Source organism: Plectropomus leopardus, chromosome 3, assembly GCF_026936395.1.
Source record: "Plectropomus leopardus strain MGB_pleo_1.0 chromosome 3, ASM2693639v1, whole genome shotgun sequence".
Lineage (NCBI taxonomy): Eukaryota > Metazoa > Chordata > Actinopteri > Perciformes > Serranidae > Plectropomus > Plectropomus leopardus.
In genome coordinates this window covers 24,020,834-24,040,194 of record NC_142178.1, presented here as the reverse complement: position 1 = coordinate 24,040,194, position 19,361 = coordinate 24,020,834, and the positions used below count along the sequence as shown (strand labels likewise).

At 38.8% G+C, this 19,361-nt stretch overlaps 1 protein-coding gene across 8 annotated transcripts in view; it reads right to left on the bottom strand.

The window, feature by feature from the left end:
- Nucleotides 1–19,361, bottom strand: part of inpp4b (inositol polyphosphate-4-phosphatase type II B) — a 170,936-nt gene that overhangs the window by 90,079 nt on the left and 61,496 nt on the right. For all 8 annotated transcript variants that reach the window (XM_042484477.2, XM_088075915.1, XM_088075917.1 and 5 more), the window contains one exon: nt 16,194–16,273. In XM_042484477.2, the coding sequence (XP_042340411.1) occupies nt 16,194–16,273 (80 nt within the window). The remainder of the gene's footprint in view (nt 1–16,193; nt 16,274–19,361) is intronic.

Here is a 19,361-nt window from a genome sequence, read left to right as displayed (position 1 = left end):
TATGTCTGTTTGTGTGTGTGCAACTGCATGATGTTTTTGTTTGTGCAATTCACACAAAACACCGATCGACAGGTATGGATTACCACTGAAATCTGAAATAAACATCAATAGCTGGGTGTACAGTAAGAGTGTAACAGTCCACAAATGAATCATGGCTCAGTTCATAGGATGTGTTTCTTTTCATTTATTTTGACCGGACATTGATGCAAATGTCAAAAACAGACAAACTCCTCCTACTGGGGACTAAGGGAGCTGTTTGCCCACTGACAACTAAACTTTTTTCATCATAAAAAGAAGAACAAACAAACACTTCTGTATATCATTGTACTGAAACTGAACAAAAACATTCCCAAAAGGCAACAGGACACAACAGGCAATAAAACTTAAAAGCATCTCTTATGCTATTAAACTGAAAATACTAAAACAATTACAAATAAAAGATAAACCTTGTGCATTAGGAGGAGTGTTTTGATTAGTTTCATCTTGGCTCTAATTAAACATTTAAAGCACAAAAACATTTATCATCATGCTGGTCAGCACATCTGGGTGATACTGTTGAATGAGCATTAGCATGTCCAAACTGTCTCCATTTACAGACTCTACAACGGCAAAGCAACACTGACACAATGTCCACGTCCTACACATAACTTTGCTGTTGTAGATGACCCGCAGGCCAGTCTTCCAGTCGCAGCTTATGTTGCTAACAAAGTACGGCTTTAAGTTTCTAAATGGTCTCTCACTTGTGAACTTTATTTCACATTATGTGCATGAATCTAAGTACAAAGCCACACGTATTCTGCGTACATCTGTGTGTACAGGACCTTGGCAGTTCGGTACATACAAAACCAACACAGTCCTTGTCACTAGCTGGCAGAAAACTCTGGCTCTGGCTATGTAATTACATTTATTAAAACAGACTATCCTGTATGGTGGCCACTTTAGGACATTGCACACTCAGCTTGCCAGGCTCAGCCAAATTCTCATCGTTTTAAGCAGTACGTTGTCCCATATATGTAGTTCTGCTCAACCATGGAAGCTGATATGAGCTGAATGCCAACATAGTGAAGCTGCTGAACAACCTGTTGGTGGTACTAGATAAAACTGCAGGAAATCACCAACATGATCAGGATTTAAATTACCAAATGTTGACATTTTTCACTCTCACTTTGACTGGGCCTGTGTGTCATGCCTAAACTGTCATTTAAAGTCATTTAAATGGGGTATTTTTTCTCTTTTATATCAAATTGCTAAATGGTCACAGGCATTTCTCAGTTTCAAGCTCATGAAACTCGTGCGTTAGTGCTTTAAAGTGCTTTAAAAGCCAATTTTACAGTCACACAAACATGACAGATTGTAAACTGAAACAAAATATATGCTGTGTGCAGATTGACTTCATAACAACCAGGTGAGTCTGAGGCTGAGTCTCCCTGAGGGAGTCAAAGTCACTTTAAAAAACACAAAAGGAAAGGTCAACCATAATTCTGCCATGAAAACTAGCCTTTCAAAATCAGGTTATGGCAGGCAGCACAGAGCTCCTTTCTCCCTCTCAGTGAATGACAGAGATTTAAGAACTGTGTTGATTCAGGTCATTGGTATAGACAAGGCAAGTAGTTAGCATTCTGCTCTGTCTCATGGTTTTAAAAAGACAGAGATGGGGCTTTGCAAAGTTATGTCTTCCTGCATAATATAACTTCAGACTTATGTGGAGCAGTTTAGGAATGTGGACTTCATGCAAAAAGTGGAGTCTATGTACACTGCAATAATAATCGATCCTCTGTGCTTCCTCCTTTCCTGGACACAAAAAGTGTGCCAAGAGGCCAAAAACTTTAGGCAGGAAATATTTTTTTCATTACTATTGAGTAGTTTTTTGCTGTCCATGTTTCCCTCTTTCTTGAAAGTAACAGCCTAGATACATAAATAAGACATAATGCCACGGTGCAGTGTACTATTACTGGTCTAAGGCATCAAGATAAATATCGGACCTCGACCTATAATGAAGAATAAATGTTTCAGTTTGGACTTTGCACAGACAAAGTCAACCTTCATTACAAAAACATGAAGGCTATTTAATGGAGGATTTGGCCACACATCTCTCCCGAGCCCCCGAGGTGTGTGTGTTTTCTCTGTGTGTAAGCAGGGGTGTCTACAAATGCCAATGTCTGAAATGAAAAATTCTGCACACACACAAACTTCTTTTGCTCATGTACACAATGACCAAAAGTGGCCATTTATGTAAATACCGGTGAACAAAATAATAGGAATGCACCCAGGCAGCATATCCTGCAGTGCAACCTAACTCATAGTTTGCTCCAAACAGTGTTAACATTATGAGTCAACATGAGCTTCTTGTTATGCTAATGGAGGATACATGTCACAGTGGATATGCAGCATGCATGATTGGACAAACACAAGTCCAATATGTGAGTTATTCTTGTTTGTTTTGATGCTCGAAACAGCGATGAGCTCACGACTCCTGAGATTCCCCAAGGTTAGTGGAATGAGACACCAAAACAAATACAGCAACGAAATGAGAATCAGCGTTCATTCAGAAAATATTAAATGAAATTGAGGTCCTTTCAAGTACTTTTTCAAGCACTATTTTTTGTTTCATTTTCAAGGACTTCACTCAAAGCAAATAAATCATTTAAAAAAAATCACTATTTTATTAACCAAATGAATGATGCAATTTATGTTTCTCTTTTCAGTGAAAGGTTACTTATCACACTCTTTTTAGACATTGCTATAAAATCCTCAACAAAACATTTGAACACCATCAGAGCTATGGTGCTTATTCTACTATAATGCACCACTTTCTTTTCTTTGAGAAGGTCCAGATCCGATCCAGAGAAAGTTTCAGAGTGAGTGTCAACATAACTGTAGAAGCTGAACTAAATACAAATGAACTCCGATTCCGCGAGCAGCACTGCACACAGCACAAAAGGAAAGGGAGAGACCCCACTACGCTAGCTGGAACCAAAGTTTCACTTTCAGTTTTCGGGGGAACTATTACATTGGTGCACAGCTGAAGAGAGATAAAAACAAATCAGTGTGAGAAGACATGTTAAGTTTAGCCATGGCACCATAGGCCTACTGCTTTTGCCATGCTTTCAAGGGTGTAGCAAAGTCAAAATAAACTATGGTGTCAGGCAGGACATCATCAAGGCCAGGACAAAAGTAGAGGGAGAGCGTGCCACAGGACTTTGATGCATCAGAATTTTATAAAGGAAAAAAGGCGAGCAATTTCTGATTCCAAGCAGTTTAGTTATATGTGACTTGATGAAGAAAGCTTTGGTCAAAATATAACACAGTATTATGTGATTAATTTGAATTTCAAGGACTTTTTAGGTAAATTGTTTTTTTTTTTTTTTAAGAGGGCTAAAAAGAAGCTCTGCAATCCATATGACAACAGGTGACTAATTAGTACAGTATTACTGAAATAGTATGCAGTCACAGCTATGTGTGTATAGAGTATTTTACAACAGCTTCAAATGTAGCTCAGCTAATGATAAGTCAAGGACTGGAACTCTCTGTTTGATAATTAAAACCTAACTTATTTTATTATAACCCCAAAAGATCCTTGCAATAGCATAGTACACCCACACAGGTAATGTTTCTTATTTTGCCAGATCAGACCTCCTGTCAGGACTCTCTGGAACTCTGCAACCTGACTTTGACTTCCATTACTCCCTCTTTTTCCTGTTGGGTTTATCACACTGTTGATGTGGAAAATATTACACTTTGACCTGTAAGTAAAAATCATGCAATAACCAGCATAGCTCTATTTACCTCAAACTTGGCCAGAAGTGTAATCATCCAGAATAACTGACAACACATGCGGGTGCAGAGCCTTTAAAATGTAACTATAGAACAACCTGAGAGTGGTTCCCATTGCGGTTGCTTAAAATAAGGCAACCTGGGCCACAAAGCTGGCTTTTAAAGCTCACGACTACAGGTATATCATACATGCACATTTGAAGAAGAACACAATAAAAACACTCGTGCACATATATACACGCCCTTTTGGTAAACATGGCTGCTACCTAATGTTCATATTTGCTACCTCATGTTTCTTTTAACTTTTCATATCATTGGTAGGCTGCAATATCAAATCCATCCCCAAAATGAGGGAAAACATAAAAAATGAAAGGATGTGCATATCTAAACTTCACAGAGAAGAGATAAATCGAAAGCTTTCAGATGAATGTATCATGCAACATCTCTAGAGGAGAGCTTGTGTGTATGTACAAGCATGCTGTGCACACAGTAGTATGTCAGAGTGATAGTATTCTGATTTTCTGATTTTTTACTGATGAAATGTGTGCAACTTTGATTTCATATTAAAATAAACCGAGAGTGTTCTGTTCACCCCCTAATTACTTTAGGTTCAGAAGGATATATAGCAGCAGCAGCACATTACTGTGCAACACTGCCTGCAAGTAATGCAAACATCTGAATATTTAAAGCTATTTTATGCCTACAAATGGACACTGGATTGCATTATTGAGGACGAGATTAAACAGCAAGACAGACAGGATATTATGCATGACCTCACCTTCTCTAGTGCACATATTGGAGTAGGAGCAAAAGGAAAGATTGCATTGCTTTCTGTAACATTGTCCCAGCAGGGTGCTTGAACGATGGCACACAACAATTTAATCTCAGAGCAAAAATAGAGGATGGCATAAAAAACAAACAGAAACCTGTGAGACATGATTTTATACACCTTCTCTCCTTCCCCTCCCTCTATTTTGTGCTCATTATCATCCTCTTATCACTTAGACAAGGACTTGGCATGAGCTATGCCCCTAGCATGCCTAAGCACCACGTCGGGCCAGATTTATTAAATCTCTCTCCCCCATCTTTGGCTCCAAACAGATCTCATTTTCCCAACCTGTCGACCTGTGTGTGTTATGTTGCAAAGAGATGAGCTATAGGAAGAACCTGATGAATGATTGACCCATACTAATAGATCTTACCTTGCTTAATATGGACGTTAGGTTAACAGCTCTATACTCTGCTTGGGGTTTATTGGAATTGTAATTAGTCATGGCAGGTAATTAAGGCAGCCTGTCAATGGAATATCCCCCACATTTTCTTCTCAGAGTTGCATTTTGATTCAGTGGTGCAGCATTGGCCGAGTTAGTTATTTTCATATTCTGCCCATGAGCCCTGATGCCTGGGGGATCTCACAGATTATGCAGAGGAACTGCGCGGAAAAGAAGCATTTTTAGTATTGAAGGAGGAAAAATGAGGAGGCCATATGTGCATTTATTTCATCTCATCTGAGCCCCCCCAGCCCCCCCCCCCTTTTTTTTTTACATGCATATGTGGCGTGTTTGGTTGTATGTGTTAATATTTCCATATATAGTGCATGGAAAGCAGCTCAGTGTGTGTGCATGCGTGTTTGTAATGTGTATGTGTGTGCACGGTTATCCTTGTGTGTCTGCATGTATGCGTGCAAGGTGATGTAAGTGTAAACCTCATTCCACCTGCATTAAATGCATTTTATTCGATGATCCCTCACACACAAACACACACAGACACACAAACTTGCCTTCAACAGTTGCCTCAATGTGCAAACTACAGATAAAAAATTCCCCACCAGCTATGCACAAGAATGCCGTGGCCTTAAGTGTCCTTTAGTCTACCCTAAGTGCTTTAGTACATATGTTCCACTCTTCTAAATGGTTAAAACAAAGACACCATTAATAAAGACATTTACATGTTTCATAATAATCCTCCTTATTTCGTTTGATTTTTTCATGACTAAATATTCCTTGGTTTTAAATTGAGCAGCTAATGACTACACAGTGAAAAATGGCGACATATGTGTAAGTGTATGTGACTGTCACAAGGGAGGGAAAAAGAATCACTCCACAGAGTAGTGTAATTAGCGAGGCTGTTTTGGCACCCACGCAGACATATACACACAAAAGTTGCTATTTAATTACTGTCTGACATTTTTTTTTGTCAAGCCGTTTACAATATGGAGATCATTAACTTAGAATTTCCTTAGAGGACTCCATTACCAAATGCACAAAACTCTCTTTTTGTAATGTAGGAGTAGTGATGTAATGATAAACCAATGTGGAGTGGTACGCCGATTCAATGATCAATGATCAAATGGCATCAATGAAAAGTGAAAACATGAATATGTTGTCATCTTTAAGATACACCTGTATTTTAAAATTCCCATCCAAGCACACCACCTTCCTAAACTTTCAAACTGTGCTGGCAGCCTAACACAAGGCAGACAATGGCAAGAGTCAAGTAAAATATGATGAGGATAGTTACTAATATTGATCACAGATCACTGAATTGAGTAAAATTGAAATTGTATCATGGCAGACTGTGTGATATCTGCAGATCCTTGTCCAAAAAAATGATACAATATTATTTTGTAATGAAACTTGTGATTTACATCCCTACTAAGGAGGACTGTAACCAAAACCACTAAATGTCCAACCCCAACCTTTAACCTAACCTCAACAAGGACGACCAGGTGTCCTGCTCTATGTGGAACTGCACAGCACTTTTGTCCAATCATTTCTTCCATATATATAGACCATGTCCAGCATTTATATTGGGTCAGGTTTTCAAAAGTCAAATTGCTGCAGGACAGAGGCATTTCAAAACTCTGGCTTTCATCCAATGGCTGCAACGAAAGCAGGAAAGGCTGTCATCACGGGGCTGTGTTGATGTCAATCAAACTGCACACACAAGGGTCAAGTGCAGGTTAACTCACTGTCATACACCCAACAGAGAAAATTGTGGGTCACCATGAAGTCACAAGCAATGCAGATATAGGTGAAATATGATAAAAACTACCATAAAGAAAATGAAATGCAGCTACAAAAAGAAGACTAGGAAACTGCTTACAAATGGGTGAAGCTATTCTAAGAGTTTTTTTGCAAATGTTTTCTTGTAATTACAATTAGTAATTAGATGTTTTTTGTAGATCACTTGCAGGGGAGGGGGGAGAGATGTTTAAGTGCAGACTAGAAATGTATGTTTTTATTTCTTAAGTTAAACTGACATAATATTAAAAAAACCCATAAGACTACCTCTCAGTCTTGATTTGCATGTTCCTCATTGTCCCACACAACAAACATACTCTATGTCCTACATTTGTTTTGTTGGGATCAAGCGGCAACCTGAAAATGAAGCCAACAAATGTACACACGTTTACAGTCTGGTACAAAAAATTGTTTTGATCTCAATAACTAATTTTTCTCATTCATGACAACTATAATGGACTGAATTATTATATAACTCACCCCTTTACATTTTATTAAGGCTTAAAGTTATGCATCATCAAGGGCGGGCCGCTCTGAGTGACAGGGTGTCTGCCAATTGTGTCCCGTTTCTCACTTAAATCTACCTGTTGCTCCTCCACAGTGCCAACCTCTCACCCAAATATGATCTTCAAAACAGCAGTCCACAAACTTGTGACATTATGGTGACTACTTCTGTTATTTTAACAGTCTGTGGTTGGGATCTGATCACCCTAACCTGAACCAAAAACCAAGTTGTACCATGTGGATTCTTTGTCCACAAATAGGAGGGGTGTCCCCATAATGTGGCTGTGTGAAAAGAATAATGTCCCCACAACATGACTAATACAAATACACACAAACTCATACACCCACACACACATAGCATTTTTCTTCAGTATAACTGTATCAGATAGTTGATCTTTAGGCTTTTAGGTCAGGCTCAGATAAAATCAGTCACAGGGGATACAGTGTAAGGGAGAGTTGGCTTTCTCTGGATAAGTGTGAGAATTGGGACAGGGCGATAGTGAGGGCTCTGGGTGGTAAAATGGTTTTATCATTGATAGCGGGCTAAACTGTTTCTAGTGGGACAGCAAAGAGAGGCTCTATCCAATGGGAATGGATGAATAAGCCATGAACCAGACAGCAGAGGCACTGGTCTGAGATAATGTAGCCTCACCATGGTAAATCTCTGATGCACACACGTGCACGCACGCACACTAACACAAGCATACAAATTCATATCAAAATCAAATCTCAAACTGTGCTGTAGAACTGGGTCATAGAGTGCCTCTCCTACTGAGTGTATAAAGTTTTTAGAGATAACAAGAGGAGCAAAAGGGAGCTACAGCGTGAGAGACTGAAAGGGCAAGAGAATGAACGTGATGCTTTCAGCAGGGCTGAAATAGCAACATGAAAACTGGAGAGTGTGTCACTAATTTGGCAAATACATGCTGATACTGTATATTCTTTATGTGTACCTGTGTAGACTTCAATATAAAATATAAGCACAATTCCACATTATGCATTGTCCCATTTGGACAACACTATTTTCTTCTGTGGTGGGGTAAAGGAGGCTTGCCTCCCTATTTGGAGATAATAATCTTTCCTCCCATGTGTATACATAACATGCATTATTGAGAGACCTCTGCAGTGCTGACATCCTTCCAGCTCCTGTAGCACAGTGGTTGTATTGCTCGTCCTGGGTCCACATTTAAACCATGCTAGATTTAGAAATGTGCGTGCCAGCAAAGCAAGCCAAACTCCATACAGGAGATAGGAGCAGGTACAAACCTTCTCGAGTTATTCAGTAAAAAATAAAAATGTCTACAGAGCTTGCAGGATAAAAACTTGCAAATGTATGCAAATGCATTTCTCGCTTGAGTTTGACATAAAATGCAACAAAATCATGAACAAATGACAATTCATGAATAAACCAAAGATAAACAGCACACAATTCAAATCACTTGATACATTGCTATCAATGATAAAAACCCTAGAACCATTAGTCAGCTCGACACTACAGTAAGTACTACAGATTATGTACCATTTGCATTTATGTTCACAACCAACAGACAATTAAAAACCCAGTTATGATTAGTTATTGCACTGTAAATAAACATTTCTGACTTAGTACAGCTATGTGATGCATCACTCAGCCAAGATATGGGAGCATTTCTGAGGTACAGTACCTCCTTCATTCCGTGTGAGTAATGGCCACAAGGGAATCAGGCAAGAAGTCCAAGTCCATATAACACAACCAGAAAGAAATTTACTACAAGCTCTGTGCAGGTACCAGCCAAAGGCAGCATGCTGCATTATGTGATGCCGTATTTGGTGTAGAGGAGGGTTTATTGTGATTACAGATTTAAAAAAAAAACCAGTGAATTGCATTATCAAAACCATACTTGCATCATCCACTATTTGGATTTTATCTGCTCATATTTTAAAACTGTGTTGTATATTCTTAACATGTACATTTTTAACTATATTGTCTCTATTTTTATCTTAATGTTGTTTGTCTTTAACCATTGTACATGCTGTATCTTCATATTGTATTTTTTTGTTATTATTTTAGGATGCCTATTAAGATCAGGCAAGGGACTACGGATTAAAAATAGCTCCCAAGCCAACTAGGTTGCATTTAAATTTGTTTAATTGTGAATTGATGTACATTGTCCCTCTTTAAATAAATAAATTACAAATTACAATACAGGAGTTAGGTTGAAGGTGCATTAATCATTTTTTTCAAATTAATTCTAATTCAGATGATTATGTTTTTTGTTTATTTATTTATTTTTAACCAAATTTTATTCAATTATGTTATTAGCATTCTATATTAAATTATGATTATGTTTTATGTAAATAGGGTTGGGTACTGTTCAAATTTAAACCAATACAGATACCTGGAATTTGGTACCAGTACCCAACAGTAAAACATTTTTTGGAACTTACTCTCTGTTATAACAAAAAATTTGAATTGTGCTGCAAAACAATAAGTCTGAACATCTAGCTGCTGGACAAATGTTAAGGGAAAGTCTGTGGGATTACAAACTGGAGCAAAGCGTGCTGCTTTTTAGCTCCGTCCAGAGACAGAGATACAACCTCTTTTTTTTATTGTACTTTCTTGTCTCGTTGCAACTGGAATGTAATGTACTCTTCAGTATGGAAAGTTGGCACAGAAAGATTTGAGGTGGATTTGTTCTTTGTGGTACCAATTTAGGTATGTGAAAAGGGGTTACTAGTGTCAGTTCCTCTCAGCTTTTTTGAGCTTTTTAGCATCTTTCTCATTGTTTTGGTTTTGTAACTTTCCTGTTAATGTTTATTATCATCGCTTTCACCAAACTTAAATCAAAAACTTGTTTGTAGTTGAACTGTGCAGCTGTCTTTAGCTTAAAGGTTCTCACCTCCCTGTCCAGCATCAGACAGCAGACAGACGCAGTTAGAGACTGGCTGGTACACAAAGTGGATGGTGGACAGATGTTGACTGATGGAGCCCAAAACCAAGCAACAAGGAGAGTAAGCACTGAACATAAACACAACTCCAACTAAATGCTGAATGTTGCACCGTCTGTATATGTAAATCAGCTGATGGCACCCTTAAGTGGCCAAAACAGTCAATACTGCTAATTACTGTCCAGTGTACAGATACTACAAAACAATACATGAGCATGCACAGAGGCAGACACATTATAATACACTGAGCATGATGTTGCAATCATGTTTCAACCACAATATAACAAGCATGCTGTAGTGAGGCAATTTTCATCTATAGTCACATCCACAGTAATGCATTTTAATTTTAAATGGCATTTGTCGACTGTGCAGTTGGTTGCTTAGATTTAGAATATACTAAGGAGATGGTGAACAGTAAGACCAGAGATTTCTTTGCTTGAACCAACAACAAGGCATAATAGTCAAGGCAGATAGAGAGCTATTGCAAAGCAAATATGGAGACCTATTAGAGCAGTATTGGGGGCATTATAAAGCCATGGCAATGGGAAAGGAGTGCTTACACAAGAACGATAAAATCACAAATATGTAGACAGACTATAACGTTTGTTATAGTTGTGACTGATAGGACCTTGTCGGAAAGTGATTGTGGGTGTCTGCATTATTGTTTTTTTCAGAACATCTCTATTACCAAACCTCCAGACAGAGTTTTCAGACTGAAACGGGGTCAGCAGAACTTTCAAAGGTCTTAACTGTTGGGTTCAAAAAAGATCTGGATGCTAGGCAACAGTTATGTGTTTGAATAGGAAAATTTGTTGGTGTGGATGTAGCCCCATTTTCAGCAGCAAAACCAAAGGTAGGAGAACAACGAGGACGCTCTACTGTAATTCAGGTATATAATCAAAACACAAATGCACACACGGAGCCATGCAGCCGTAAACATAGACACACCTGTACACTGTTACACATTTTCATATAACATGGCATCTATTTGAAGCCGGACTTCAGATAACACGTGACTTTGCTGTCAAATTATTTTATTTAGATGACTTCAGTGTGGAGTATTTATCATATGTTGAGACTTTTAACTTCAAGCATGCAGCTTCCAACTTTCATTTTGGTCAAAATTCGTTTCCATCTTTACTAACAAATTCAAAGAGTCTACAGCCTTTAAATAAGACATTAAACATCTCGTTTTTGTGATTTTACAGGTGGACTTCAGAATAATCATCAGGAAAACTTGACCTGACTTTGCGTGCTGACCAAAAAAATCATCAATAATTCCCTTTAAATCTGTTTTCTGCTCTTTGATTAATAAAAGGTCCGGACTTCAAAGAAACAACTCAAATCTCTAGGTAGCCTACTTTGCTGTTGTTTTTGTCCATGTTGTATATAAGTGTGTCTGTGCTGCTTCTATTTGTTTACTGGTGAGTTGTTTTCAGTCATGTGGGAGCTACAGCAAGGTAAGATATTCCCATCATCGCTTCAATGTCATATGGTAACTACAAAAGAGACTGATCTTCACTTGGGGCTACATCCATGCGTCCACCACTACCACTCATTCAACGTGACCCTGTCAGGAACCTTCACATAAAAGTGACTCAAATCAAACCAATTGCGCCTTACAGGAAACAAAAACAATCCATGACTAACATCCCGACCAGCCGCACATGAAAGCAAGCGTGAGTCCTGAGAGACGAGCTCGAAGAATTCGTGGGAATATGAAATGAGCTCTGAGGTGGACAGCCCTGTAGCAGTCTGGACTTTACTGAAGGGGCCAGAGTAAAAGCAAAAAAAGTCACACACACTCTGGTGCTGGTCAAATAGCAATTTCCTTTCTACATATGCTCAGCACCAATGTAAATCTAGAGCTTAGAGGAGAAGTTGGTCAAAGTCATATTGGTTTTGAGATTCGGTGAAGGGAGTCAATCATTGCCTCGTGGCGATAACGTAGTATGGCTTTGCTTCTGCTAAGCAAAAGTAAACTCAAATTAAGCGACTTTCTGCCACAACTAACTGGGTGGGGATTAGAGCACTGTATTAAAATGAAGCATCTGTTCCTTAACAGGCAGAGTGAATTGCATTCCTGTCCATGTCAGAGCTGCAGCATCCGAGCTGCCTGCCTGGCCAGCAGAACTAATTTGAACTGTGAATCATAGGCTCGTCCACAGGTCAAAGAGCCCAGAATGAATCATACGTGCTCATGGAAAGCTGCTCATCTCTGAAATGTTTTCTCACAGGATGAACCAACAAGCAAACAGCATATCGAATCAGCGACAGTTTCCTCTGTGTGTCTGTATGTGTTATGCATGCATTGCCAACTGTGGAGTGTAACACATTTGAGCTCTAACACCCGCAGCAGCAGCTGTTCAGGCCATAATAACTGAGTGTGTCTGCTTGTGTACAGAAGATTTTAAAAATTGTACCAGTCATTATTTAGCACAGTACAGGTTTTAAACGATCATGCTTGAATAATCCTTTGGTGCTTAGCAGCATCAGATCATTGTACTACAAAGTAATGCAATATGCTTTTATTATGTACTTGTTTTACTAAAAATGACTTTGTTTACACAGTGAGTGGTTTCCTAATTTTATGTAATGATTTTTAATAACCCCTTTAGCAGGCACCCTCGAGCTTTTTGGATTATGACCCCTCAAAATGAAGGAATGCCTTCTGCAACCACTTGTTACTTGTTGCCTGAAAATGTTTTTCCCTTGTTTTAGTTGAATAATACAAGGGCCTGAAGAGGTAAAATGAACCATGTATAAACAAGATAAAAAAAAAATTAAATATTAAAAATTAAAAATTAAAAATTAAAAATTAAAAATTAAAAATTAAAGCAAAAACTGAAAAGAATCAATATGATTTGTGGGGCAGAATTTTTCATGATTTTCCTACCATTATTTACCTTTCTGATTCTCTTGAGAATCCTTTGGGGAGTCCCGACCTACACTTTGGGAATCACTGAGAGAGTGCAGCTGAACATGTAGCCTTTAGTGTAAGTAAGGAGAAAGAGCTACAGTAACAGTAAACCTCTAAATGCTGAAGCAATCTTTTGACATTTCTTTTCCTTCCTGTTATTAAAAAGCATTGTGGCAGCATTGTAAGTATCATGGGAGGACTTTATGTTATCCTCAGGAATAAATTCTTCACTTCCAAAAAAAAAAAAAACCAAAACCCAAAATGAGCCAGAAACACAACAGTGAGGGGTTGGGGGGCTGTAATTTCTATTCTCACTGTAGCTCATACAGTCAAATGTGCAAGATGTAATTATACCTAATGACATGGGATCACCTACAGGAAATGAAAAGCATACAAGAGAGAAGGAAAAGATAGAAAAAGGACAGAGGATTGCCAATGGGGAATATTTTCAGACACAACTATGAGAGTAAAGAAAAAAGGATATTCAGTTTGATAATATAAACAGAACAGTTTATCCCTGCACTCTGTGTATGACAACATACTAGATGACAATGTATGTCAAATGCAGTGCTGTTGAGTAACACATTATTAGGAAATACTGAATGTATCAGCTTAGCAGCAGGTCAGTGAACAGCAGCAGTAATTCTATTATAATGCAGTATACAGTCTCTTTGACGTACAGTCTACGTTCTGTTTTTAGGGGAAATTATTTAAGTATACTTAAGGTTATACTAGAGTATGCAGTAATTGTCAGTACTGTTTGGAAACAAAATCGCCAGCGAAAGCAGGAGCCAACACCAGCTTTGTCCACTTGGTGTTTCACCTCGCTATATTTTGTGGGGTCTTTTTCAGCACGGTGACTACAATTTCTGTAGCTTCCTCTTGTCCCTGTTAATGCAAGATATTAACATGCATCTTGGGTGATCTGATCACAAGTAGACAGCACTAAATACAAGTGTAAATGACCACCAAGATGCATTGTGATCTGATCAATCAAACCACTTGCAAAGGTGGTCTGGGACACATATGACCACATATCTTTTGAAGTTTAAATGCAAATGCATCCTGATGCTTCCCAGAAAAGGATAATGCAGGATGTTGTTGTTATTGTTTTGATGACAGGGTGCTAATGCTCTACAACTTGCCGATTTCACGATGAATTGGATGAAGTGTTGTGTGACTGTCCACCCTTAAAACCTACGTTCTTTTAGCAACACACTGTCAATGCGACTAATGAGCATTCTACTAAGCCACTAGTGAGAATGTGGACATAATAACTGTGTACGGGGCCATTTGACCTTCTAGTGTAAGTGAAGTGGTCAGTAAAAAAATCTGAACACTATTAATAAGCTGAAGACACATTATATACACAGGTGTGAATGGCCATGTGACTTGGATGTACGCTTGTGTTCGAATCACAGAAATGCATGTTAATTCCAGGTGTAATGGGTGGTTGATGCCTTGTCATGTATTTGTAACATAATCTGTGTGTGCCCAGGAGCATCCCGAACACAGCAAAATAAAAATAAAATTCAAAAGTACAGGCAGAGGGCAGAGTCTCTGCCACGCACTTCCAGTGGGACATAAGTGACAATTGAGATGGATTACTTCTGTATGAGTCTACACATTATTTTTCAGAAAAATCCTGCATAGTGTGTCTTTAAAGAGTGACCAGAGGCAAAGCAGTCTTTCACTACCCTCAATCACCTATGACCACACCAGACATTAATGATGGGTGAGGACAAAAGTGTGACATGTTGCACATCCAACAGTGATGTCACAGGATCCTGGCGTACAGATGCACGTCACTGCAGCAAGTTGAAATGTTAAAGCTCAGTTAAAACAAGATTTTTAGTGGGTATTAAGTTAGTCTTTGGTTGACGGTGTGGGGTATAATCAATGCAGTGGTAGTCACTGGTTAGCAAAATCTGTGGCACAAATTACTTCACGTTTCTGCCTATTAGCACCAAAAGCTCAATTTGCAGTCAAATACACACAAAGAACAAAGCCAATTCACACACAACAGGCCAGAGCCGTTTCCTCTTCCAAGGCGGCACAAATTATTGAAACAATTATCAAAAACCTAATTTCAACCTATGCACATTTTTTTGCACATTTTTTTGACAGTCAATCTTCTCAGCAACAACTTCTGTGTGAAAACTCACCAGCAACATACCATTTCATGCTTGTCAAGCCTTGGTAGCCATTTATCTATAGACCTGAATCCTACTTCTTACCAATCATGTCAAGCACTTCATAAGAAGGACACACCATCCGTCATGTTCAGAAGCACAACTTATCTGATGCATGTGACATGTCAAGTTGTCCTCCAAAACGGCAAACAGTCAATCTTTTATGTGGCAAAAATACTGATGATAGTTCCATCTTTACAGAGGGTCAGTGCTCATAGATACAAATCAGCTTTCTAAAAATAAAGCTCCAGTTCTCCTTTTTAACGTTTTGCCTGTTGGTTGCTTGATTTTTTTCATACACAGGTTGAATGACCAAAAGCCGAGGGCACATTGAAGCTCTTAAACTTCATAACGTATGCCCACATGCAAACTGAACATTTTAAATCTTTTTTTCCTGATTTATTGTTCTATAATCCATGACCAAACATATTAAAATGTCCTTGAAAAATAAAATGTTTTGGCTCACCTTTTGAACAAGACACATGCATTCTTTTTTATTCCAATCATTTTACTACATAGCAAAATTGCATTTATCCCCAACCCCATTTGCCATGGCAAAAAAACAAAAAACAAAAAAAGGCACAAAAAGCAGATCAGAGTGTTGTATTCCCACAAGCTAACACAACACCTCGGATACAAACAACCCTGGCAGCTACTGCAACATTCCTGAAGCTGCTGTTGCAACATCTGTGGGCAGGTTTCTTTTCCCAACTCATCTCAGTTTGATGTTTAAGTTGGTCTGTCAGTTCTTGTGTGAACAAGCATAATCTTTTGACTCAAAAGTCTGATTTTTATTTAGCCTGGAGGAACACAGAGAGCGATGAACAGAGTATGACAGAAACACGCACGTACCTGAGACTCAAGGTCAGTCGTTCATCTTTCGCCCTCAGCAGATCGCCAACTGAAAATGTGGCACTGCCCAGGAAGCTGCTCTGTAGAACCAGACAGAGAAGAAGAAAAAAAGGCTGTTAACAAGAGGCGAAGTATTTCAGCAGCAGTTAAAACAGCAAAAAAAGACTACTGAATAACTCTTTTCTTATTTTGATCCTATCATAGAAGTGTCAGACACAGATAAGTACAGAAAATAGTGTGTCAGAGCGCTGTGATCTCAAAAATCAAAAAAGTGAGATATTTTTGACATTAGGCATGGGGACATACGATCTACTCTCCTTCTCTGTCTCCCTTTCACCCCCTTTCTCACTGCTCTGACAACATGTGTTTGCTGCGGGCATGATATGAACAAGGGGTGTCAGCACACGAGAACTGGGTCACGGAGAGAGAGGTAGGGGACGAGCCCATCAATAACGAAGAGAGATGATCTACATTCGTAGAACACACACACACACACACACACACACACACACACACACACACACACACACACACACACACACACACACACACACACCCTCACAAGCATGCACATCCCCACACACATGCAGAAAAGTCCTGCACCTGCATGTAAAACCACTAACATGCTAGCTAGAGCTGCAGGGGACCCTGCAAAGGTCACAGGCTGCTCTGAACAAAGCTAAAACAAAGCGAAGGTAATTAACAACAGGTACAAAGGTGACTTCATCATACTGGGGAAAAAAATATCTTAATTAAGGTGTTCACAGCCTGCTCACACTCTTCTCTGAGATACTGGGATGCTGCAGTACCATTTACAGCCCTTTCATTCACTGAATGTATGCTTTTTTATTTATAAGCTTTTACAACAGTGTCAGTGATGGCTCTACAAACACTGACTCAACAACAGAAAACAAGACAATTTGTGTCTTGCCCCTGTCTGTGGCTTTAGATAGCTGTCAAAGGCTGTACATTGCCTCTGAAGATGAAAACAGGATTGTGTCTGTTGTTGAAATGAATGCAAATGAGTTTTTTAGGTGTTGTAAGCAAACACCAGAAAGCTTCTGCACACATTCGACAGATTTTTACTCTACACCTTATAGAGAGCAGAGAGAGCAAACAAAATTAGCCTGTGGAAATGGGATGCACTGATCCCATATGTCAGATAAGTATCAGCCCCATTACTACAGTTGCAAGTAGTTTATTTTTTATATTGATTCATCTGCATTTTCCCAAATAATTAATGCAAACCTTTGTCTATAACATGTCTGAAAATAAAGAATGGGGCCATTATAACCTACTAGAGCTCAACATGGTGTCTTCAAATTACAAAGAAGAAGCTGTAAATCTCCTTATTTAAGAAGCTCAAGTCTGAGCAAGTTTGGCACTTTTGCATAAAGTCCTCCATATACTAGAAGACTTTGAAATGACTTTTAAAAGACTAAAGTCTGACACCCTCTCTCATTTAAACACAATGTAAAATCTTTGCAATGTGTGACTAAAAAATTAAAAAGACTGGGCAACTTGCAGGGTCACTATTAGCAAACAAACAAACAAATATACTAAAATAAGTGCTTGGTAGTGAAAAAGATTCACACACCGAATATAACACACACTCTAATTCACTTTGCAGCTCCACCAGTTTCTCCTCCTTTTCCACAGTCAAAGAGAACCGAGACCTGTTGATGCTTTAAGGCCTCCCTGGCGTCCCCTCTGCGTTTTGCATTTACCCAATTTGCTGCTTCTTGTTTGGTGCTGGAGATAGCACACCTATTGGTTGCTGAAAATGCTTACATCATTAAACTTCACTATTTGCATGAGCCAAGACTAAAAACTTACATTGAGAACAAGGCAAGAAGAAGACTGACTAAAAACACCTTGGACTGAGTCTAATAACTACCTTACATCAAACTATTGAGATATTGGGAGTGTGCCTCAACTCTAGAAAAACTCATGATTTTATTTCAACATTAGAAATTTGTCTACAACATTGAAATAGTCTGACAAGTCATTTGGTATACGGCTGGCATCAGTTGCCAATATTTGGTGATCGATTTGCCATTTCAGCTCTGCCCATGACATGACTAATCCAAATGGAATAATTTCTTTGTCAGTATTGTTATACAATTCAGTGGCTGTCACATTCATTCAGTCACAGAAGGCCACCAACTCAGTTTCTAGCATCACAGCAGTCCCTGACCTAATGGCACCTTACATAAAAATGACTCTAATGAGGTATTCAAAGAGCGCTTCTATTTGATGTGGATGAGTTTCATCATCAGATACAGTGAGTGGAGGTATCAGAAGAAAAGAAGTTGGATATGTGCATTTCTACAGGGAAATACTGTAAAAAAGTATCACTTTAAAGGACATGTAACAGTGCCATAGAGCCTGGGTCAAATGGTGGCAAAAAAAGCATGGCTGATGAAAGTCAACTCATGTCATATGACTGTTGCATCACTTACCATAAAGTCATCACAGAAGTGACTCACTGAATTTTATATTTATGAGATTAGACATTGTTCCTGGGTGAAATATGCATGGCTGTTTTGAATAAGTTATAAGTTACATTGTCTTTTCTTCTATTGTTTGGCTACAAATTTTTACCTCTGATCTTGGTTCCTCCCTCTTCCTACCAATGCACTGCTTGTTCTCTCCTTTTTTTAGTCTCTCTGCAGTCTCCTGTATCAGATAAAAAAGGGCATCCTGTCTATTGACCTTTTCTTTCAATCATTTCCTCCCTGAGCATTTTCCTGCTACACCGTACAAATCCCCCATATGCTTTAAGCAAAACACTGCCCCAAACACATTCTCCTGCCCCGGCCCACTCACAAGTAGGCAAACACAGACTCACACGCATGCGTAAACACACAGAAAGAGGAAGAGACCAAAACACAAGGTCAGTCAACAGTGCTATGAAAGAAACCCTTCAACAATACATAATATTGAAACACAGTGTAAGGTTTAAAAAGCAGCTCAAATTTACCAAGAGAAGACACACAGCCCCAAGCCTCATATTCGGTTACAGTTTTATGCAGCATATTGCCATGTCCTTATTGAATTAAACAGAGATAGGATCCCCAGTAGGCACCGCTTGATATGCACAACGTCATATTCTTCAGCAATGACGTATCATAGCCAATCCTGGTTTGCCCTGATAACCCAGAGCAC